At 35.4% G+C, this 24,160-nt stretch overlaps 1 protein-coding gene across 50 annotated transcripts in view; it reads right to left on the minus strand.

The window, feature by feature from the left end:
• Positions 1-267: 267 nt before the first annotated feature.
• RIMS1 (regulating synaptic membrane exocytosis 1) overlaps positions 268-24,160 on the minus strand; it is a 531,588-nt gene continuing 507,695 nt past the window's right edge. For 33 of the 50 annotated variants that reach the window (XM_055256418.2, XM_063630499.1, XM_063630408.1 and 30 more), the window contains 5 exons: positions 12,753-12,891; positions 10,685-10,797; positions 5,064-5,165; positions 4,323-4,462; positions 268-2,925 (listed from right to left, as the gene is read on the minus strand). In XM_055256418.2, coding sequence (XP_055112393.1) covers positions 2,707-2,925; positions 4,323-4,462; positions 5,064-5,165; positions 10,685-10,797; positions 12,753-12,891 — 713 coding nt within the window. In that variant the 3' untranslated portion in view covers positions 268-2,706. The remainder of the gene's footprint in view (positions 2,926-4,322; positions 4,463-5,063; positions 5,166-10,684; positions 10,798-12,752; positions 12,892-24,160) is intronic. The other 17 variants (XM_055256527.2, XM_063630453.1, XM_055256650.2 and 14 more) reach the window with 1 other exon arrangement.

Here is a 24,160-nt window from a genome sequence, read left to right on the forward strand (position 1 = left end):
AACCTAAAAAGTTAATAATGTCTCTTTGAATATATTATTTTGGATATCTATCTGTATTTGAAGATACTTTTATTACCTAAGATTCTATTAAAGATAATTCAGTGTAAATGTATTGCTTATTTTTTGTTAAATTGGTGTCCTCTAAACCAAAGTTATACAAATTAGTCATGGGTTCAGAAGAAAAAGATGGGAAGAGGAAATATACTATGACGAGAGACGCAGGAATCAATTTTTTGATATGTCACATAACTTGAAATAATTTGGCAATTGGACAATAGAGTTGTCTCTTTTATTAGCACATTCAAACAGCAGCAGAAAACAACCTTCCATTTGATTCTTACTGAGATTTATTATTTTTAATAATGCCACTTTTCAGAAGTATAGTCATGTGCTCACTTAGACAGGCTGACGAAGTGAAAACTTGTATGTGATGCAAAGTACCCTTTGGGCCATCGATTAAGACATAATATAATGCAGTGACAAGTCAAGTCAAATGCCCGCAGCAGACAACAAACCCCAGCCTCCCCTTCCCATGGCCTGGCTCCCATTTTGCACCATAGAACCCACAATGGAAATCTGGCAAGACATAGAACACAGATGGCTACTGACTGACAGGAAAAGTAAATTTTATTAAACATGTTTACATACATGAGTTGGAATTTCATTTAAAAGCACAGGGGAGTGTTAAGACAAGTGGTCAAAATAGAAAGATACTACCCAATTATAATCAGTTGATTGTTGGCCACTAAGACAGAACGGAATCTAGTAGAAGTGCACCAATGCTTCAGTTCCTCCTGCTCAGCATGGTGAGCAGTGGTCAATCTGTGCCCTGTGGAATGATGGGCAGATAATTCTGGCATGTGTAAATAATAATAAATAATTCACTTGGTGCAGGCAGTATGTCTATGAATTAAAACCTAGTGTGTACACAGTGTCTACATGTGTTACAGCCCCACAGTAGGAATCTACACCAAAATATTTATTAGAAGGAATTTGGTCCGTACTACATCACGTTTTCTGGAGGGTAAAAAATAAAGTCCATCTATAGACATTTCACCACAGACCCAGAGACTGAGTCTGGCTAAAACCTGCAAAATGTCTATAACAAAAATGGATGGCTTAGATTTCTTGATTATTTCGGTATAGTAATTAACAAGCAAACTGTACAAGTACATGCAACATACAAGCTGGCCTATGTGGAACTAACATACATTATTAAATAACCTTTTGTTTCTTTTCTTTTTAAAATTTTTTTTTACAAAATGTGCATGCAGCTTTGAACAGTTCCAAGTCATGCTGCTCTATTTGTGTAATCACAAAAGTGGAGTGACTCATAAAAGGAGGGAGAACATATCAATGCACCTGCAGAGACTGCAGTTTGTAGCACATGTACAGAATGTCACAAGGGAAATTCAAGGCCAAGAAAAACTAAATGAAAATGCAAATTGAAAGTTGATTTTGTTTATTTTCCCCCCAAAAAGTAAGATACTTTGCATTAAAAAATCAAGCTGTGTGCTTGCATCAGTCTCAAAGAAATGTAAACTAAAATTCAATAAAAACAATAGTTTAGTGCAGAATATTTCAACTGGAATTTCCAGTGGAATATTGAACAGCTCATACCATGCTCTTTCCAGGGCAGATGGGTGTGTCTACACTGAGGCATGGCTGAGAAGCCTGGGCATAGCTCAAAGTGTCTTAGGCTCAAATCCATTCCTAGTCACCATTTTTGGGAAGTCAAAGTATGGTTTATACACATGAGCATTTTTTTTATATCAGGAAGAAAAAGGCATTACAAGGAGTGTTTTCAAAGAACAATTATGCAGTTAGTTTTAGTCCCCAGCATTAGTTGCAGATTGACTTCTTTAAAAGTCTTCCATGCAAAACAATGGAAACCATAAATTAATTTTCTAGAATGCAAACAGATAGGCTCTTCATTAAAAAAGTACTTCTGTGATTATTTATTTTGGAAGATAACTTTTTGTCTCTTGGGTTTCCACACATAAGACTTTAAATAATTATAAAATGAAAGCTAGTGAAACCCTTCCTTGGCTTCACCTTATGTAGCTGTTTAACACTTTGGGGAGATGCTACAGAGACCACTTCAGCCCTTTTTTTTTGGTGCTTTTGGAAAAAAGAAGGGAAGAATCTCTGTTAGCATCATGAGGCCTGTCATGACACAGCCAAAAAAAAAAAAACTAGTGGAAATAACAGATGTGGTGAAAACAAAACAAAAACTCAAGAAACAAAAACTAACAAACAACATACAAATAAACAAAACACACAAAAGAACAAAACAATTCAAACATCAGGGAAATAACACTGCTTGTGGTCTGTGCAGAAACGTGTAGAATACAACTTTTCACAGAGTGAGAGTTTCCAGTTTGTTCAATTTGGTGTGTGTGTGTGTGTGTGTGTGTGCATGTGTGTATGTGTATGCGTGGATTTAAAGTTTCCTCTTTTTCTATTTGTTAGAAGCATCAGTGACTCTCACCAGCATGTTGATTCTTCCTGTAAATTTGATAGATTGCCTTGTTCTGTCATATGAAGCCATGTTTTAAATAACAATTGGGACATATTGAAAAACTACTACAGGCAAAACACAAGTTGATTGTCTGTCTCCAACAATGCTTTTGATCATGAAATATCTGGTTCAGATTATTATCCTGAAAAGTAGAGTTTTATTGGAATGACTCTGGTATGAGTTCACTATGATCGAATACAGGGAGGCCCAGTTGAACTTTCCAGAGATGACTGGGAAGCCCGGCGGGTGAGGGGAGTGAGTGTGGGATCCACCAGTGAGGACGGTGGGAACAATTTGTACCATCCAATCACCATGCTGGACAGGTCGAGTTCTTCCAACAAGATCTGAGCCACACCCATAAAGCATTTGTGGTCCATTCTGCCATAGTCTCCCCAGACAATCACCTGCAGAGATAGAGAAATGCAACATTACCTGGACTTCTCTCTGCTTCACATTTGAAGGGCTCAAAGCAACTATGCTGTAAAAGTGGGCCAGTCAGTGAAGCAGAGGAAAAGAGTAATGAATACAACTATCACCAAGGAGAAGGCACAGAGAAGAAGATACACAAACCTTAAGGTGCTCATAGACACTTCACAATAATTTTTAGTCTGATGGAGTGAAGGATTGTGTGTTCCTAGTCAATGAGGAGTATTATCTACATAAGCCATGTTAAAGAAATAAATACAGAAGATTAATTTTATATGAATGCAACACCTTTCTTGTGTGACTACTATCTAATTAGCGATGTGCAGGACCATAAAAATATAAAAATTAAAATTTGTGCAATTTAGGAGGGCAAGATGAGCAATCCAACTCAGTGTACCATGGAATGTATGTACCAGAAAGTATGTACAAATAATGAGAGTATTCATTTGATTTCTTTTGTATTATGGTCTTTTTAGTGAAGGGGTAGGTCAAAAAATAATTGTGAGCTGGTACCTTTTGAGGACTTGCCTGCCAATTTTGATTTAGATGATTAATATTTCAATTAGATCATTAAAAATTACCACAATCTAGGTCAACTTCTATTGGCTACTGGTGTCAGACAAGCCTTCCATTTCACATACTCCCAGGTTCTATTTTCTAATACTTCATTCATCTGTAAAGGTTCTCAACTTAACTCATTCACCTGTTTTACACAAGCAGAGTTGGTGGTGAATCACGCCTTTAAAATTTACTGAGTAACTTTGTGAAATTACTTTACCTCTTGAATCTCAGACAAAATCTTTAAAATGGGGATAATGATGCTTATTGCACATGTTAGTTACAAAATTTAAATAATGTATATAAGCACCTAGAAATGCATCTGGCATTCCACTAGGACTCAATATTTGCTGGTGTCTGCACACTTCTCTTTTCCTCTCCCTCTTCCTCTTTGTACCCGATGTTTGGTATATAGCAATGCTCAACCAACTATTATTGGCATTGTTTTGTTTGATATATCTATACCTATCTATCATCTATCTATCTAGTGAGGATATATCTCTATCTATCTATCATCTATCTATCTAGTGAGGAGTGAGGAGGGGCGGGAACAGGGCAAAGCTAGAAGGAGAGGATAGAGAGAGAAAAGACAAGAAGAGAGAGAGATAAAATAAAATTGTTCTCTATTAGACCCACCAAATATTTTTAATATTATATACTATTTATATTATAAACTAACCATTTGAATTTTGTCTATTCAAGAATATTATCCTACATTTATCTTTACCAAATTTTATTCTCTTTGTGTTTGACCATCTCTTTGATGTATGGATAAAACAGACATTTCAATGTCAAAGCCAAACAAACTATTACTGACCTGAAGAACTTTACCCTGTGGACTTTCATCAAAAACCAGAGACTGCTGATACAAAGGATCAAGGGTTTTTCGTGCAATTCTTGTCTTCTTCTTGGCTATACAGGCCCCATTTTCCAAAAGATAGACTTTGACATATGGAGCTAAACAAAGGTATATTAACATATAAGAAATTATTCCTTAAATTCAACTATTTTTTAATTAGAGAATTCCCTATTAGAGAATTAGAGATGCTTACTGAAAGTTTCCCATTGACTGTTTAAATTACTTAAAATTTCCATTGCTCCATAAATTCTGTTCCTTAAATCTATATGTTACCATTACTGCCATTTTCCTCATTTTGATTCAATGTATACGAAGTTATTTGAAGACTTTGACTTACTTGGGTTACAATGCAGGTTTATATCTTAAAGCTCATTGTTCCCTTTTTATGATTAGAACTATATTCTTTCTTTCTTTTCCCTTTCTAAGTGTGCAAAAAGAAAATAATTGACACAAGCTAAGAAACGACCATAACTAAACTTTAAAAAAATATTATAACATACTTCCTAACACCTTCTGAAAGAATAACTGTGCAAGGAAAACCCAAATCCATTTTAATAACATCAAAGAACACAGAAACACTGCTTTTTAATCAATCAGATGATGCAAAACAGAGCATATGAAATTAAAATGCAGCAAATATTTTTATTTGTTTGCCTATTAAGTAGTCCCTTCACCAAATTCAGGAATACTTCTCCTTACCAGGTGTAGATTTGGAACCAGGCTTTTGTGTGAGGCTTCGTGCTCTAATGACTTCTACTTCTAATTGGCCCTTTTTGTCCTCCATTCCAATTTGTATATCACCTGCAAATGGAAGGGAGCAAGATGTGTTTCAGCTTCTTTGCAGTTATGTGCAGTTAATACAAAAAGGAGAGCCCATAACAGACTACAGATTTTTATCTTCAAGATTTTGATAAGAAACTAATATTTAGACCCGTCACTCCACAATCCACTTTTCTTTCTTAGTTTCCAAATCAAATTTGGAGACCATTCTCTTATTTTTTCTGGTATTAATACCTCTTATGAGATCTGCAAATTAATAAATGACTATAACAACACTGAAATATTTCTATACTTCTCATACTTAATAAGATTTCTTACTCTTATTTCATCCAGTATATAATAAAAAATTGTAATCATATGTATTTTCATTATCCAGAGAAAGCCACCATTAATATTTGGTGAATATCCTAGCATTCTTATACTTCTATCAATCTCTCTGCCTGTCTATCTATCTATCATCTATCTATTATCTATCTATCTATCTATCTATCTATCTATCTATCTATCTATCATCTATCTATCTATCATCTATCATCTATCATCAGCAATCATGATCATACACCATCATTTTATTGACTGTATGGACTACTGCATGGACATGTCATTACCTATTAAATCAGACTCCTATTGATGGAAATAAAGGTTATTTACATAAACTATTTTATAGTGCAGTGTATGTAAATAGGGTTATAATGAACAGTTTTTTAAGAATTCTTGTACACATTCTTGTATCAGTTATTTTTTGAACATAAAATTCCAAGATTTAAAATTTTCATATCTAATAGTATGGACATCCAAAAATTCCATGCATACTGCCAACTCCTCCAGAAAGGTTGTACCAGTTTGCACTATCACCAGAAATATCATTCTTCCTGCCTCCCACACTCACTAACATTGGTATTAGCAGTATGACTAATCAGTATCAAAAATATGCTTAATTTTTGCCAATCTGGTTAAAATGATATTTTAATTTGCATTTCTTTGATTATTAAGGAGTATTATGTAGCTCATATATAGTTTGATACAAAATTAGATTAGCAACTAGAATGAGTCCCTTCCTTTTTATTTCATGAAAATATCTGTTTCATAATTTTCATGTCTCTTGAGTTCATATTTATTAGAACTCATCTGTGAAAACATCTGGGTGTATTCTCCCCATTTTTTGGTAAGTAGAATGTTAAATACTGGTAGTTATAGTTCTACTCAGGTTTTTTCAGCTTTCAATTTACTCTTAAATTCTTTGTGGTAGGTTATATTTTTTAACAACTGTCCCTCTTAAATAAATTTCCAAATTTTAAGCTTTATTTATTTATTTATTTATTTGAGACAGACGCTTGCTCTGTCATCCAGGCTGGAGTGCAGAGGTGTGATCTCGGCTCACTGTAACCTCCATCTCCTGGGTTCAAGCGAGTCTCCTGCCTCAGTCTCCTGAGTAGCTGGGACTACAGGCATGTGCCACCATGCCTGGCTATATTTTGTATTTTTAGTGGAGACAGGGTTTTGCCACGTTGGTCAGGCTGGTGTCAAACTCCTGACCTCAGGTGATCTGCCTGCCTCGGCCTCCCTAAGTGCTGGGATTACAGGTGTGAGCCACCGTGTCCAGCCTAAGCATTTGTATAAGTGGTATCATTCAGCAATTTTCTTTCTTCACTTAATAACATTTTCTTAGATATCCATCCAAGTTGATGTGTTGAGATCTAGAACATTCCCTTTAATTTCTCTATAATATTCTATTACATGAATGTCATATTTATTTATCTACTCTCCAATTAGGGGTCTTGGTTTTCCTATTTGGTGCTGCTACAAAAAAATGCTGCAAAGAGTTTCTTGAGGATATGTAATTAGAAGTTGTATTGCTGAGTCACAGCACATCTACATTTTTATTTTTACTAGATGCTGCCATATTATTCCAATTGGTGACTGCACCAAATTACACTTCTAACAGTAGTGTATGAGAATGCATATTTCTGAATGTCTTTGCTACTTATATTGAAAGATTTAAACAATTTGGACAATCTGATGTGCAAATACACAAATACACACACACATACACACGTGTGTTTTGTAGAAACGTTAACAGGTAAGTAAACTCCACTCTATTTTCAGTTTGATAATTTTTTATCATAAATTAAAACTGAATTTTATGAAACTTTTTTTGCATACTTAAGATGGTCATTTTTGTTTTTTTATTACAGTAATGTGATCAATTATATTATTTTTCAAATATTAAACCAAACGTGTTCATGAAAAAAAATCCCATTTGGTTGTGATAATATTATTTTTAGTATTGCTGAATTTGCTTTTCGTGGGGTTCATGAGGGTCTCTGGACAGTATGACTATATTTATTTTCAGTTCTCAAAATTTTTCAATTATATATATAATTTTTATTGTTACATTTTATTGTCTTTATTTTCCATTTTACTTTTTATTTATTGGTACATAATATGTACATAATATATGTACATATTTTTGAGGTACGTGTGATAATTTAATACATTCATATACTTTGTTATGATCAAATCAGTGTAATTGGGATATCATTACCTTAAATATGTGTTTTTTTTTTATGCTAGAAACATGTGAATAATTCTCACTCAACCATTATATTTTCAATGGCTTCTGGCCTATACTCCTTCTTTCCTTATTCTGGGACTAATTAGACATATATTAGACCTCACTTTTCTGCTCGGTCTTATAACGTCTTATTCATATTTTCCATTATTTTGTGTGTCCAATTAATTCTGGATACTTTCTTATGGCTCTGTCCTCCAATTAACCATTAACCAATTCTCTCCTCAACTCTATCTAAACTGCTGGTAACTCATCCATTGAATTCTTAAGTTAGTTATATTTTCCAATTCTATAATTTCTATTGGGCTCTTAAAGATTTGAGTTTTCTGATTAAATTCTCCATCGTGTTTTTTATTTTAGGTAATCTTCTTTTTCTTCTTCATGACTTGAGATGATGTCCTGAAATTGCATTAAGAAGCTTTTCCTTGTTTGTTTTGTACAGATTGTTCAGTTCACCACTCAGTGTGCTCTTTCAATCTCTCAGGTTTTATGTTTTTCTTAAACAGTTCAGGCATCATTATTTTTCTCCAAAAACTGTCTCTCTATTCTCTTTTTAGGCTCCTATTAGAGTAAGTTTGAGCTTTTTGGTTTATTCTTCCTACATCCTGAATTCTCCTCTCTTACAAAAGATTTTTTTTCAATTTAAATAAGCCATGTTATTGGTGGTATTCTATAGTTCTTGTATTTAATTATATCTTAAGCTTTGTTCAGTATACTATTTAGCTCATCCGCTGAGTTTTAAATTTTGAGTCATTATATTTTCCATTCTCTAACTTTCTTTCTTAAAAATATATGCTTCTTTTTTGTTTAATAGTCTCTTGGTGTTTTTTTCTGTGGATTATATGATAGTTTATCTCTGAAAATTTCTAAGTTATTTTTACTTAGTTGAATCATTTCCATTTTCTCAGGGATGGATTCTCTTTATTTGTCTGGTCAGTTGATCAACTTTGTTGTTCTAGACATTTATTAGTTTTATAATTCTGTTTTAGATCTCAGTTCCTAGAAGTCTTTTGTTCTCTTTTTGTCTTTTTAATGTTTCTTAAAGATTTTTTTTTAAATCACACACATATCCCCAACTGTTCTATAAAACCTGTTATGTTTATACATAACTAACTTCTACCTGTCTCTCAACTTCTTGTCTTCCAGAAATTATTGCTTCCAAAATTTTCAATATTTTTATCTGATTTACTTTCTGGAATTTGCCTCCTTATTTCTAGGCACTATACTTATATTTTCCTTTTTGCAGTTTCAGATATTATTATTGACTTTCAATTTTGATCTTTCACTGCCTTCCTACCCCTACTACATACGTGACAATTTCTGTCATACCATTCTCCCAATATTAATATTTATATTATTTTGACTATGTAGCCTTATGCATAACTGTGTGAACTAGAATATTATAACTACTTCTCATTTCTTAGACAGATCTTCCTTTTCCCTACACTTAATTAGTATCTTTTAAAAAAGCATTTGCTTACATTTTTATGTAGACCTCACTAGTTCAAATCTTAGTTTCTCCTGGTTGTTTATCTCTTCCATAAAAATCAAACCCATTAGGTATTCTATAGATTTTATCTCATGAAGTCTGACATGATGCAATTTGAACGCTGCTTTGAAACCTAGCTGCAGCTATCTTTAGTTCTTCCTTTGCTATCATCCTGGGTATCCCAATCATCTTTATCTTGTGAGGAAGCATTTATTTATTGGTTCCATCTTTTTTTTTTTTTTTTAGTTCATAATTTTGAAAATTCGTTTAGTTCATTTGGTCAAAGTAAATCTTCTAGTAGCTTTCTGAGAAATGATAGAAATGAGGAAAATGATTTGAGGCCTTGCTTGGGGCCGAGTATGTATCTACTCTGGGGCCGAGTATGTACCTACTCTAGCCTCAAAATTATTTGATAGTTTGGCTGGCTTTTGTATTCTAGGTTGGAAATCTGTTATTATTCAGAATTCTGAAGGTAACGCTAATAGTCTTCTGGCTTCCAGTATATTGAAGAATCCAATGAAAATATGAAGAGCCCAGTGAGAATCCGATTTTTTTTTTTCTTGGAGACGGAGTCTTGCTCTGTTGCCCAGGCTGGAGTGCAGTGCTGTGATCTCGGCTCACTGCAAGCTCCACCTCCCGGGTTCATGCCATTCTCCTGCCTCAGCTTCCCGAGTAGCTGGGACTACAGGCACCCACCACCATGCCCGGCTAATTTTTTTTGTATTTTAAGTAGAGACGGGGGTTTCACTGTGTTAGCCAGGATGGTCTCAATCTCCTGACCTCGTGATCCGCCTGTCTTGGCCTCCCAAAGTGCTGGGATTACAGGCGTGAGCCACCGTGCCTGGCGAGAATCTGATTTTTGATAGTTTTTTTGTAAAATTATTTTTCCTCTTAGGAAGCTTGCATGATTTTCTATCAAGCCTCAGTATTGTGAAATTCCACTATGTTGTGTCTTCAAGCTGATCTATTTTCATGCATTTTGCTGAAGTTCTTTCCCACTGCAAGATTACAGAAAGATTAACTTAAGTGTTCTCCAGTACTTTTTAGTGTTTTTCTCCACCTTCCCTTTTCTTTTTTATAGTTGAGTCTAAAATATTAACTGTTTTGGTAGGTTGTGTAAGGGTGAGGGAATTCCATTAATTTTTTCACACAGGTAAATAGTTATGTTACTATACTTTACTGAACAGTCTTTTTTTTCTTTTTTCCATGCTGTGAAATGCCACCCTTGTCCTACATTTACATCTATTATATCAGGGTTTCTGGTAATTCAAATATTTATGGCTAATTTTACTTCCTTTTTCATAATATCTCAAATTAGAAAAATGCACTTGAAATTAGAATAGTTGTTTGCAAACAGTAACTCCCTAGCTAAAATGTTGCTTCTCACTTGTATTGCTATTACACAATTTTAAATATTTTAAATGACTTTGTCAAACACAAAACATCAATTTTCCTGTAGAAAAAAAAAATGATTCTTACCCATTGCAGGGGTGGCAAGGGTTTGGCGGCCAACGAGCTGGGCTGGTCCCAATCCATCAAGAAAATCACTGAATTGACTGTCAGCTCCCAGTCGCACTCCAGGAAATATTAAACTATCAGCAAAAGGATAAAAACCAAAGGAAAAAACCCATGAAATCTTCTAAAATTCTTTTCACTAGTTTCCATTTGACTAATTATGATCATGAAACATAAATATTACTTAGACAATCTGTTTTTTAATTGATTCTTTGCATTGCCTTTGAGCCAAGCATATGAGGCTTAACATTGATTGAGGAAAGGTGTAAACTCTCAGTTTAACACCTAACCCTCTATTCAAGAGGGCTCAGTTATAGTTTTTAATATACCAAGTTCCAAATCCTTATATAAATGTGTTGCTGACAAAAAAAGTAAGATGCAAATTTTTATATCATAAACTTCACACAGATACTTGCTCATGAGCATTAGGTAACATTCACGCTAAATTTTTAAAGTGGCCAATAATTTCTTGAATAAATGTTATAACATAGTTCAAGTTCTTATTTATAAACATTTAATTGATTCAAAGATGAATTATTTGAGACTTTTATTTGGTTCCAATGGAAATTAGTTGGTAAAAAAATCTGTATTTCTTACTATAATACGACTTCCTGATAGCCCCAGGATGTAAGCTGCACAAAGGCAGCATCTGTTCTCTTCTTGTTGACTGATGTAGTTATCACTGGGTAATGAGAACTATGCTCATTATGTGGTAGGCATTCAGTAAGCATTTTTTGAATAAGCATATTTCTATAGAGACTTACTCTTCCCATTGTGCTTTCACATCTATTATTTCTCTTAATCAAGGGAATTAAATGGGACACAGATTATAATCCCATCCAGAGACCATGGAAATAAATCCAAGAGATTAAGTGGTTTATGATGGAGGCAAATTTTATTTGTTACTTTTTTATATCAGAAAATGATGTGTTCAAGTCTCATTTGTGTATTACTTTATGCTACTTCATCAAATATTGGTATTTTGTCAGTAAGTTTATCTCCATAACTTTCATACCTGCTGATTTTTGTTCTTAGATATTCCTTACTGGAAACATGCATAACAAGCCAATCATTTGACCAACTAAACAGAGACCAACTAGTTTCAGGAATGAGAAAGAATATCACAAACAGTAACTTGGCATAATTCTGTTAAATTTTCTAAACAATATAGAAAAATTCCAGTAAAGACAAGAAATTAGAAATATCAAATTGGTATATGAGTAATGTGAATGGTAATGAACACATAATTATGGAAAATTTATATGTGGTGAATCTCCATGTAATCCAAACAACACATTATTTACTTATTTGTAAGATCCACTATCTCAATAAAAATTCAATTTTACCAGAAATATTCTCAATCATAGGAAGAAGCAGGTTTTGTGCAGGATCCATATGAAATGGTAAAAAAAAAAAAAAAAAAAATCAGAGTAAATTTTTAAAAATCGTATTCTATTTTTTCAGAATTAACTAAAACATTTTAGTCAGAAAAATAATGAAGCTGATAGACCCTGGATTATTGCCTAAGGTAAAAATGAGTCAGCAATGTTTTAAAAACAAGAAAATGTAACTTACTTACACATATGACAGTGTTAGACTTAGAAAAGCTTAGGGTCCAAAATAGCTTGGAGAAAATCAAGAAAATGGGAAATCAGTTCCTTACTTATAAATTTTAATTTGGACTTTGGTGACAGGGACAGACTATGAGTTTCCCATATGAAAGAATCCATTACCTGTGGCATTTCTACACTAAACATCCAGTAAGGAACTAGTCTGGGCTTTCCTAGATGGAGGAAATCAATTTGTTCATGTGGACTCAGAATTTCTTCACCCTTTGAAAGGTATGAATGACCAAGTGTAGAGGTGTGTCCATGTGTACTTACTTATAAGCCATCAGGGTGGTTTAAAATGGATGGTTGAACTTCTGGTTAAATAGAGAAGCTGCACAGTAACACTCAGTGGCTTTGTTATCTTACTGATTAGTACACAATTCCTGGTTCCACAGCCATGCAGACGTGCTGACAGCACTTACTTGCCCTCAGAGCTGTAACTGTTGATGCTGCCATCAGTAGACTCTCGGCTCGGCTGCCTTACCATCTTTCTCATTTCAGCTGCCATGCCTGTTTCTGTGCTTCTCTGGATGGTACTTTTTAACTTTTTGTGGCCCGACTCTGACAGGAGAGAGTAAAAGAAACCCTAAGTTTTATTTAGACAGTTTTCCCCTGAATATCAATTGATCCTGCAAATCCAATAGTTAATTTTACACATAATTACAAATTTAATCAGAAAAATAGTAACCTAAGGGAGTACTTTGCTTGATTCAGGCTCCTTGCCAAAGTGTGCTTGGCTAAGGGGAGCACCACTGGATGCTACGCCATGGCCACAGTTTCAGTGACTGCCCAAATCTCAATCAGCCAAAATGAAATCATTGTATTATTGATGGTGACAACTTCAATGAAAATCTGAATTTGGCACCCAACTGTTATGTAGAAAGATAATGGTGAACAATCTGATAGGTTTCTCTTAATACGGAATTCACTAAATGTGTATGAATAGTTCCAAAGGACAGGTCGTGTTCTTTTAAGGAGAAGGTGCATTTGTAACCCAGTATGAAAAATACCACAGTTTTACTGTCACGTATCAGCAATCCTCATAAAGAGAAACTAGTATTTTAATTGATAATTTTTGCAACACTTTAACATACACTATGTAATATTTATACTTATTTGAGATGGTATATAGATCATGGAGTTAGATGTAACAGGTTTTATCTTAATTCAAAGACTACACAGCTATCTCATGGCCTTTTGACTCAGCTGCATGAGTTCTGACTGGCAGCTTTGGGGTGTCCACCTCCATTTGCACTGGGAATTACATACATTTGCATTTCAGTTCTTGATAAGTTCAGAGGAATTTTCTTGAGCCACTTTGAAATGCACTAACCAGCATTCTATTCATAGCATGGAAATAAATTCTAAAATATTTACTTGCTTACATGTATAAGCAGTATCAATAGGTTAGGAAAACTGTTAGACTTTATTCCATCTATACATCCTATATACATTTCTGGTTTTCGCTTTAGTTTCTGTATAGTATCATTTAATACCCAATAATAATATATGAAAAATGCTCTATATACATAATTACATACATAACTACTATATAAACACATTAACTTTTCAATCCACATAAAACCTTTACAAAGCAGGTACCTAAATACACTCTTAGATAAGCCATCTGAAACACTGCATTTTTTCTCTCTCATTTTTGGTCACTGGATTCCTTTTGTAAATTGTCTAATCAAAGATGTAACAGGTTATGCTATATGAACTTAATGCTGATGCTTCCTACACATTTAGTATGTTCATTAAAATTTTTATTTTTTATTGTTCTTAACCTTTTTATCGCTATTTTTGCTTACAAAGACAATATATGTATATTACAAAATATTTAAATGTTATAGAAATTGCCAACATTGAATGCCCCCTATAATTTCACCACTCAAGGAAGACAATGGTTAGTAATTTGGGAACTATTTTTTCTTTATACCTATACAAGCTTCTTCACTTGGCTACTGTGATCCACACTCTCCGTTTTTCCTTCTTTGATGTTGGTTGTTACTTTCCAGTCTCTTCTGTTGGATTTTTCCTCTTTGAGATTTTTAGAAATAGACAATCCCTAGACCTCAGGACTCAGACCTTTTGCTTTCTTCTACACTTACTTCCTAGGTGATCTCTAACACAGCTTTAACATAGCTAACAAAGCCACCTATGCCCTTGTGCCTCCCAAATATACATCAAGGTCTTAACCTTTCTCATAAATGCTGAAGTCATTAATCCAATTGCCTAGTAGCTCCATTTACAGATCTAACAGGCACTTCAACATTAACATATCCAAGACAGAACTCTCCCCCACCTCCACCACACTACCACCTCCTACTACTAAATCCTCCTCCTGCAGTAAATGGTACTGCAATTCACTTGGGTGATCAGGCCTAAATCCTTGTAATCATCTTTGATTCCTCTAACACACCCCACACCCAATCCATCAGCGAATCCTCTTGGCTTTGCCTTCAAAATGCATCACAAATCTGGTCATTCTTCTTCCTCTCCACAGCTCCAACCCTACGTCCAGACACTATCATCACTCAAAAGAGCAGTGCCATACCCATACAGCTGGTCTCACTGCTTCTATTCCTTTCCTCCTCAGAATATTCTTGACATAACAGCCATGGTGAGTCTTTAAAAATGTAAATCTGAATATATCATTCCCCTGCTCAAGATCTTATAATGATTAATCACCAAAGTCAAATGAAAATCCAAAATTGTTATCGTGGCCCAGGAAATGCCATTATCATCTGGTCCTTGGACACCTCACATCTCATCTTCTGTCCCTCATTCCATAGGATGAATGCTCTCCAGTCACACTGTCTTCCCTGCATTTCCTCAAGCCTGCAAGCATGCTGCTTCTGGGCCTCTTTTACTTCTGTTTGTCTCTTCTGACTTTCTTGCCTTGCTCCTTGTTCAGATTTCTGCTTCAAGAGAGGCTGTCTCCTCAGATAGGCTTTGTATAGTATCCCTTTGCTGTGCTTTATTTTTCTTCACAGCACTGCTTCATCTGCCATTAAACCTTTATCTTTTTGTGGTCTGTTTTCCAATTAGAATTTAATTTCTATGAGAGCAGGGCCATTGTGAGTATTGTTCACTGTTATTCCTCATATCTAGAACAGGAGTATAAACTGTTGATAGTGAAATCACACCACATATACTAATGTGCAATTTTCACATTCCATTTAATATAATGTAACACAAACAGGTATATATTTATTCTTTTTAAAGACTGCACTATTCTATTTTATGACTATGTGGTTCATCGTTAAACCATCTCTTTATTGATGGGCTATTGGATATTTCCAGTTGTTATAGGAGAGCTTCTACAGAATGAATTACTAGAAGTTGAAATGCTACTGAAAGGTAGGAATCTATTTAATTTAAATAGCTATTTCTAAATTCCCCTTTAGAAACACTGTAGTGATTTACACTCCTACCAACAGTCACATGGATGTGCCCACTTACCTACCTATGGCTCAAGAATTCTCTACCTTTCCCCTTTTTGGACTCTGTCTTGTCCACTTGACTTGTCACTGTGGAACGTGCACACTTACCGAAGGCAGGGACTTAATCTACGGCCATTGTAAATGCTGTTTAGTTTAGTTTTGGCATTTATTCATTTATATACTGATTCCTTTCTAGAGGTAATTCATTTGTGAAGTCACTATGGTAGAGCAGTGGCCACTCATGGCCACATACTGGCCAGATCCCACTTGAAGGACAGGGGTAAGCCCCAGGGGTATATTACCAAAGTATTGAGCCAAGATGAATTACAAGTGTTTATCCAAGACAGCATGAGATAATAAAATCTGGGTAGAACACCAGTTATTGAAAATCATGAGGATCATGCCTAAAGAAATTACAGGAACTTTAAATCTAAATGGTGACGTGCTGCTGGAAACTGGAGGAGAAACAGTTAAGAGGATCAACAATATGGCGGGTTCAGGTTAGAGTGTTAGTTCATTCTGTTTTTTGTTCATTCATCTATCTAACAAATATTTATGGAGCATCTATTATGTGTCATACACTGCTCGAGGTGCTGGAGATATATGGATGGATAAGAAATTTCCTGCTTTAAAGGAGCGTAGATTCCAGTTTGCCTGTGTATACAAGAAAGACAGCGAATAGGCTGGGCGTGGTGGCTCATGCCTGTAATCCCAGCACTTTGGGAGGCCGAGGCGGGTGGATCACGAGGTCAGGAGATCAAGACCATCCTGGCTAACATGGTGAAACCCCGTCTCTACTAAAAATACAAAAAAAATTAGCTGGGTGTAGTGGCGGGCACCTGTAGTCCCAGCTGCTCGGGAGGCTGAGGCAGGAGAATGGCTTGAACCCAGGAGGCGGAGCTTGCAGTGAGCAGAGATTGCGCCATTGCTCTCCAGCCTGGGCGACTCATCAAGACTCCTTCTCAAAAAAAAAAAAAAAAAAAAAAAGAAAGACAGTGAACAAAGATACAATATCGCTGATAAGTGCTATGGGAAAAAATTAGGCAGGATGAGAGGGGTAGAGAGTGATAAGGTGGAGCCGGAATTGTTTTGTTTGAAAAGGGGCCAGGGTCTGATTAAGCAGGGCAGGAGGAAGTGAGGACACAAGCCATGAGGAAAGAGAGAAGCAGCACACTGCGGGGATCAGTCCTGGTGACGGGAGGCTGTGAGTAATGGTGGCTGTGGCAGAGGGGAAGGGGAGGGCTGCAGTCTTCCAGGTAGCGCACAGGTCCCCAGGCTTCCTCTCCAGTCTTTGTAATGTCGATGTTGACTCCAACCCAGAGGCTCTGTCACCAGTGATCTCGGGCTCTGTGCGTTGCTGGCAGTCCAGATGACAGTGAAGTGCAGACTGTCAATAACTGATTTCTCTTGCATTATCTAACAGAGGTTTCACATGACTGTTGTTCATTACATATCTGGTGACGAATGAAAATGAAAACTGAAAAGAAAAACTTTAAAAGTGAATAATCTTTATTCATTTGTATATTTTAGTTGGGATAACAAGTTTTCTTAAAGGGTATATCTACAGGGTGTCTCAAAATTCTTACAGCAGTTTTAAACTTTAATAGCTTCCACGGTGTAAAGGATACAAATGCTTGTAAAACATCATTTGAGGGGCTAGTTATTGAATTTTCTTTTATATTTACTTGATTTTGTGACTTTGAATAATATATTTTTAATATTAAAGTTTTTGTTTTAGTCCTGCTGAATGAAGATGGCAGATGAACTGACATCTGTTGTCTTATTCAGATTAATAAATATTCATGAAAAGAGCTTCAATTGACTAAGCAATATAAAGGTCCAGGCAGAAGCTCAATAAACAGTTCTAGTTTTAAATTTGCCTTATTTAAATTCATAAGGGCCCCAATATTAATTTGGAATGTGAGGATTAGAAGAAATAGTGTTATATGAAATATGTGGAAACTAAATCTGGAGAAACAGAATTCATGCAACAAATTCGTTCAGCCCTTACTCTGGGTCCAGTCTTTTCCAGATGCTGGTAATACAGCAATGAGCACAACAGACAAAATCCCTGCCCCAATGGAGCTTACATTCTAGTGGATGTAATGACTTGCTTAACATCACATTAGTTAGCAGCAAAAGCTGAATTAGAAACCTGTCTTTCTAAATCTTAGTCTTGCAATCATTCCATTATACAACATTTTAGGAAAATGTAAAGTCTGGTCTTATTTATTTTGCAAATAGAACAATGGTTATTTACACAGGTATTTTTATGTATACATTAACATATGGCTTTACAAGTTAATTTCTAGAAGTTTGTTAAAAAGCACATATGTTCTATGCAAGCACAAATGTATAATTATCTGCATCTATGTACATATACTGTAATTATAACAAATATGTGTTACATCTATGTAATATGTTTAATGTCAATACAGTCCATTAAAATATATACAATATTAAAAAATGCTTTTACACTTTTAGGAATGCCATCATTATTAATTATTTGTATCCATTAAAGAATCATTAACCTTATAAAGACATAAAGTCTACTACCAATTATGACATGAAACCTTTGATTTGTGAACACCATCTGAATTATTCTATTAAGAATACAAAATATTAGAAAAGTAGTGCATTTTAATATTCTCTAGTCACATGAAAATTTACTAAAATCCAAAATGTCTGGGGGCAATATTTCGCCCGTGTTCCAGAAGGGCAAACTTTCTCTCAAAGAGTATTCCAAAAGGTGTCATATTTACAGGTGAACTCTTTCTCTCTTTGCTTATTTAGAGATATGTGTTACATTTAGAAACACCCACTGACTTATTCATTCATTCTATAAATACTCATTAAACACCAAGGTTCTAGGTGCTTCAGACACAACAGTAATAAGATAAAATAGGGAATACAGTAAACATGTATTTATAAGTTAGGACCATGAGAAACGGGTCAAGGCTAGAAAGATAGACAGAGAGATAGAATATATTGACATGCAGATAACAATTAAAATCTATGGTGCTAAATATAACAACTTAGGGAGGAAATACAGATAAAGAGTAAAGAGAACGGAGCTTGGAATATTCCCACAGTTAGAGGTACAAAAGAAATTCAGGACTGTCAAGGAGGCTGAAAAGGAGGACCTTTTAAGGTGGGAGAAAAGCAGTAAGTGCAATGGTACAGAAATCAGAAGAAGAAAGTGTGTCAAGAAGTAAAAAAATAATGTTGTTGATTACTACTTAAGAGGTTTAGTAAGAAAAAAATACAGACGTGACCACAGTGCTTGGCTTCATGGAGATAACTGACTGAGAGGAGTAGATTCAGTGAAGCAGTAGGGTTAGGTGCCCAAAAGGAGTGGTCAGTCAGAAGAGGGAATGAGAGGTGATTAAATAGAGACAGCTCCTATGACTATTTTGTAAAGATTTGTTGTGATTGAGAGGTAGTATTTGGAAAGTCACACAGTATTAGGGGAGGTTGTCCTTTTCTTTAAGATGCGTGGTAGTAGAGCTTGTTTCTATGTAGATTGGAATAATTAGATGAACAGGGAAAAACACATTGTTAGGCTTAATATTATCAGTTGGAGAGATGCATAAAAATAGATAACATCAGATAAATCACCTTCCAATCAAAGCAGTCTCTGAGGCCAAAGCAGTCTCTGATGGAATTGGATACACTATCCAATTCCATCAATTAATTGGAAAAATCAATAAAAGAGTATTACCCAATTGATTAAGCAATTTAGGTCCAAAATAAATGCAATAATGGTTGGTTAACTCACAAAAACAAAGTATCAAGTAAGTATAACCTTTCTGGTTATTCTGAAATAATATTTTTTTTTATTTTGAGGTGACAAATTCAGTTATTTTGTAAAAATTATTTTCTTAAGAGATAGGGTCTTGCTAGGTCTCAGTAACAAGATCACAGTAAGCTATGATTATGCCATCACTAGGCTGGAGTGCAGTGGTGTGATCACAGCTTACTGTTACCTTAAACTCCTGGGCTCAAATGATCCTCCCCTCTCAGCCTTCTGAACAGCCAGGACTGCAGGCACATGCCACCACACCTGACTAATTGTTTTAGTTTTTTTTTTTTTTTTTTTTTTAGAGATGGGGTCTTGCTACATTGCCCAGGCTGGTCTTCAACTCCTGGCCTCAAGTGATCCTCCCATCTCGGCTTCCCAAAGTGCTGGGATCACAGGCATGAGCCACTGTGCCTGGCCAAAATTCAGTTGTTTTTTTCTTTCTTTTTGTGGAACCGCAGTGAGAACTTGAAAATTCAGTTTTAAAAAAAATTGTTGTGGTTAGTATATTACACTTGTTCATTTTGTCCTTTAGTCATTCAACAAACTATTTCCTTAGTGCTTTGTGCCCCAATACTGTATATGTAAGTGTGAAAAGGAAAGAAGCTCATCAACCATTTCATGGTCTAGAAGGAGACATAGACAAGTAAAAGTCTCATTGTGATGTGGTATAAGTGCTGTGCAGTGGATTTATTTTATATGTATTTAACTTTATGTATTTATGTCATGTAAATTCAATGATATGAAGAGAAGAAGAGAAGGGGAGAGAATAATTCAAGCAGTGAGTGTGAGTCGCAGCTTGCAATGCCACTTAATGAGCATGTAAACTGGAGAGATCATGAGCTGAGAAATGCAAATCTTCTTTGTTTCAGTTCCTCAAGATAATTCTGGTGTTTATGAAGATTTCTAAAAAAAGGCTGCCTAAAAGCAAGCCAATGGCTTTATCTGGATTCAAACAAAACAGCACCAATGTAGTCAAACCGTGTAAAAGCAGACAGTATTGGAATTACTGAGAGACTGTAGATTGCTATTCAAGAGATTTTCACAGGAAATTTTAACTCTGTGTAGAGGTAGAGGACGGATGGAGGCAGGGTGGAAGGGAATTGTATAGTTGTATTTCAAGCCAGGAGAGCAGCATACGTAAAGGTCCTGAAGAGAAAGAGTATGGTCCCTCGAGATAACTACATTTCCTGAATCACCAGAGTTAATTTAATGGTGAGTGAAGATAGTGAGGTGTGAAGCCAGAGAAGTAAACACTGTAGGGTCTTTTATCTAAGGCCCTCAGGGTGCACAGTGACATATCATTTGAGCTGATGTTGTATTGTTATTAATGCTGTCCTTAATAATCTCAAGGTCCTGGTCTTCCTTATACAATTTTACCCATACACAATTGTGTGTAGTTTGTATTACACGCAATATAATATAGTAATATTGTCATCTATCTCCAACAATTATTCTTTTAAAAGAAAATATGCAGCAGCTCTCCTTTGTTGATGTCAGATGCTTCCAATGCGTGGTAACCATATAGTTGGAAATTTTTATTAGTCTTCCCTAATAGTGCCATCATTTTCTTTAGTATTTAAGCAAATAAACACAAATGTTCCTTTTGTGTTGTGCCAAGGTTTTCGAATATATTTTATCCCAAGCCAGATAAGTACAACTTGTAAAAATTTCATAGGTCGGAGGATTATTTTTAGAAAATGCCACGAGAGTTCTTTGGCTTTTATTGTTTTCCTCATTTTCTCTCACTTATTCTCCAGGTTAATCCTATCAGTCATAAACTCCACTATTTTCCTTCCATTTTCCCATTTTCCAAAGATATTTCTAATGAAAGAATACAGTGGTCAAGAAACTAAAAACAGTATCATTCTGAGTATTTTTGTGAGATAGATGGAATCATTCTTTTGATGATACTTTCCTTCAAGAGAATACTTCAAATCTTTCCTAGTGATGTACTTGTCCACTTTTATTCGATTTCCCTAACCCAAAAGATATAAAATGTTTTCTTTTGTTACCATGTACTTAGTTATTTACAGATACTACTTCAGAAAAGGATTCATCTGTTCGAACATTCACCTTTATTTTCAGCTCTTCCGTGGCTAATAGCTATTCTTTCATTAAAAATCTGGTATTGCTATGATTGACTATGAAGCCTTGCCTGTCAGATCTGCTTAGATCACTCAATTACACTTCTATTTTCAGCAAAATGTTAGCTAACATAACTTTAGGGTTTTTCCATTCGCTGAGCTATTGAAAGTATAAATAATAGCAAGTGCAACATGGCTTTTCATGTTTTAAATAATCTTCATATTAAACTTAAAAAGGCTGCCCAAAAATATTTAAGTAAAGAGATTTGTATACACCGAAACATACCATCCGTACTACCTCTTATTTTGGCTAAAGCCAGATAAGAGAGCGGGAAACATCCAAATGCTGAACTTCTCACTCGTGTAAATTGTTGGATTTCACAGATTCAATGTTTCCAAAGTATTTCTAGTGTTAGGAGCTAAATTATGTCCCTCTAAAACACATGTTGAAGCCCTAACCACTATACCTCAGAATGTGACTGTAGTTGTAGAAAAGGCCTTTTAAAGAAGTGATTAAGTTAGAACGAGGTCATTAAAGTTGACCCTAATCCAGTTTGACTGGTGTTCTTATAAGAGCTGGAGATCAGGCCTCACAGAGACACCAGGGGCCACTGGCACAAGAGGGACCACCCTAGGAAGACGCAACAAAACGGTGGCCAACAGCAAGACAAGGAGAGAGCCTCAGAAGAAACCAAACCTGCTGACACATTGATCATGAACTTTTGACCTCTAGAATGTTAAGAAAATAAATATCTGCTCTTTAAGCCATCCAGTCTATGGCATTTTGTTATAGCAGCCCTAGTAAATAAACACATTTAGGGAGTGGATTTTATTATTTTATCATGTTGTTTAATAATTGTGATGATTTAGATACTTTAAGCACGTGGGGATAAATAATCACCTACATTGTCTGAGGATGAGATTAAGCCCCAAATACTGGGATGGACTTGTTTTTCAGGTTGCCTTAAATAAGAAGTGGTCTGAAGGCCAGGCATGGTGGCTTATGCCTGTAATCCCAGCACTTTGGAAGGCCCACGTGGGAGGATTGCTTGAGTCTAGGAGTTCAAGACTGGTCTGGGCAACACAGTGAGACCCTATCTCAATTTTAAAAAAAAGTAATCTGAAGTATTACACGGGTATACTGAAATCATTTATTAACAACTCTTGACAACAGGAAGATAAAGGCTCAGATTTTATTTGCTCAGTAGTAGTAAAAATAGCACATTTACTTCACATTTGTTTTCTTTACTCTTCTTTGGTCTAAGTTAATACCTCAGATGAAGCTGGATTTCATTTACTGAGCATAAGCCTAGAATAGCTCCTTATTGTCTACCACCCTGACTTTAATAATAAAGTAATACTTCAGGTTGAAGCCCAGAAAGAAGCAAATGCTTTATTGCATTGTTTCATATATATATATATATATATAAAAATATATATATTATACTTTAAGTTCTAGGTTACATGTACACAACATGCAAGTTTGTTACATATGTATACATGCACCATGTTGGTATGCTGTACCCATTAACTCATCATTTACATTAGGTGTATCTCCTAATGCTATCCCTCCCCCCTCCCCCCACCCCATGACAAACTCCGGTGTGTGATGTTCCCCACCCTGTGTCCAAGTGTTCTCATTGTTCAATTCCCACCTATGAGTGGGAACATGCAGTGTTTGGTTTTTTATCCTTGCGATAGTTTGCTTAGAATGATGGTTTCCAGCTTCATCCATGTCCCTACAAAGGACATGAACTCATCCTTTTTTATGGTTGCAAGTATTCCATGGTGTATATGTGCTATATTTTCTTAATCCAGTCTATCATTGATGGGCATTTGGGTTGGTTCCAAGTCTTTGCTATTGTGAATATATATTTTTAAAAACTTTTATTGAAACTCAAGGTTTTGGGATCTTTCCTCCTATCCAATCTCAACAGGCAGACTAATATTCCAAGTGGAGCCTGGACCAGAAGTGGTTTGAGGGGCAACTCTGGACTCAGAATGCCTGGATTCAAGTACCAGCTCTACCACTTACTAGTTCTGTGCCTGCAGGCAGCCTACTGAGCCTTTTACACCGTAGTTTCCTCACCTTTGAAATGGGGGAATCAAAATACCTAGCTCATAGGGTTGAGTATTAAATGAGATAATTCATGTAAAGCACTCAGGCAAGTGCCTGGTACCTATTTAAAGTTATCTATTGTTACAGAATAAGATCTCAAAGTATTGTGCACAGATTACATCTTCAAGTAGAATAATGCCAATTCTCCTTGCTCCATTCAAAGCACATGTTCTTTCTAGGCCTCACATTTAACTCCAAATGCTATTTAGAATGCAGTAAAATTAAGCTGCAACATGTCACAGGTAATTACATGTGCCCCCAGTATCTATTCATCCTCACCATTTGTTTTACTGGTAAACTTCCCATCCTCTAAGTTAAGGACTGACCACATTTCCCTTCCCTCCTCTGCTCTTGAAGGCATGGGGACATGATGGTGGGA

The sequence above is a fragment of the Symphalangus syndactylus genome, chromosome 2 (assembly GCF_028878055.3).
Source record: "Symphalangus syndactylus isolate Jambi chromosome 2, NHGRI_mSymSyn1-v2.1_pri, whole genome shotgun sequence".
In the NCBI taxonomy this organism is placed as follows: Eukaryota; Metazoa; Chordata; class Mammalia; order Primates; family Hylobatidae; genus Symphalangus; species Symphalangus syndactylus.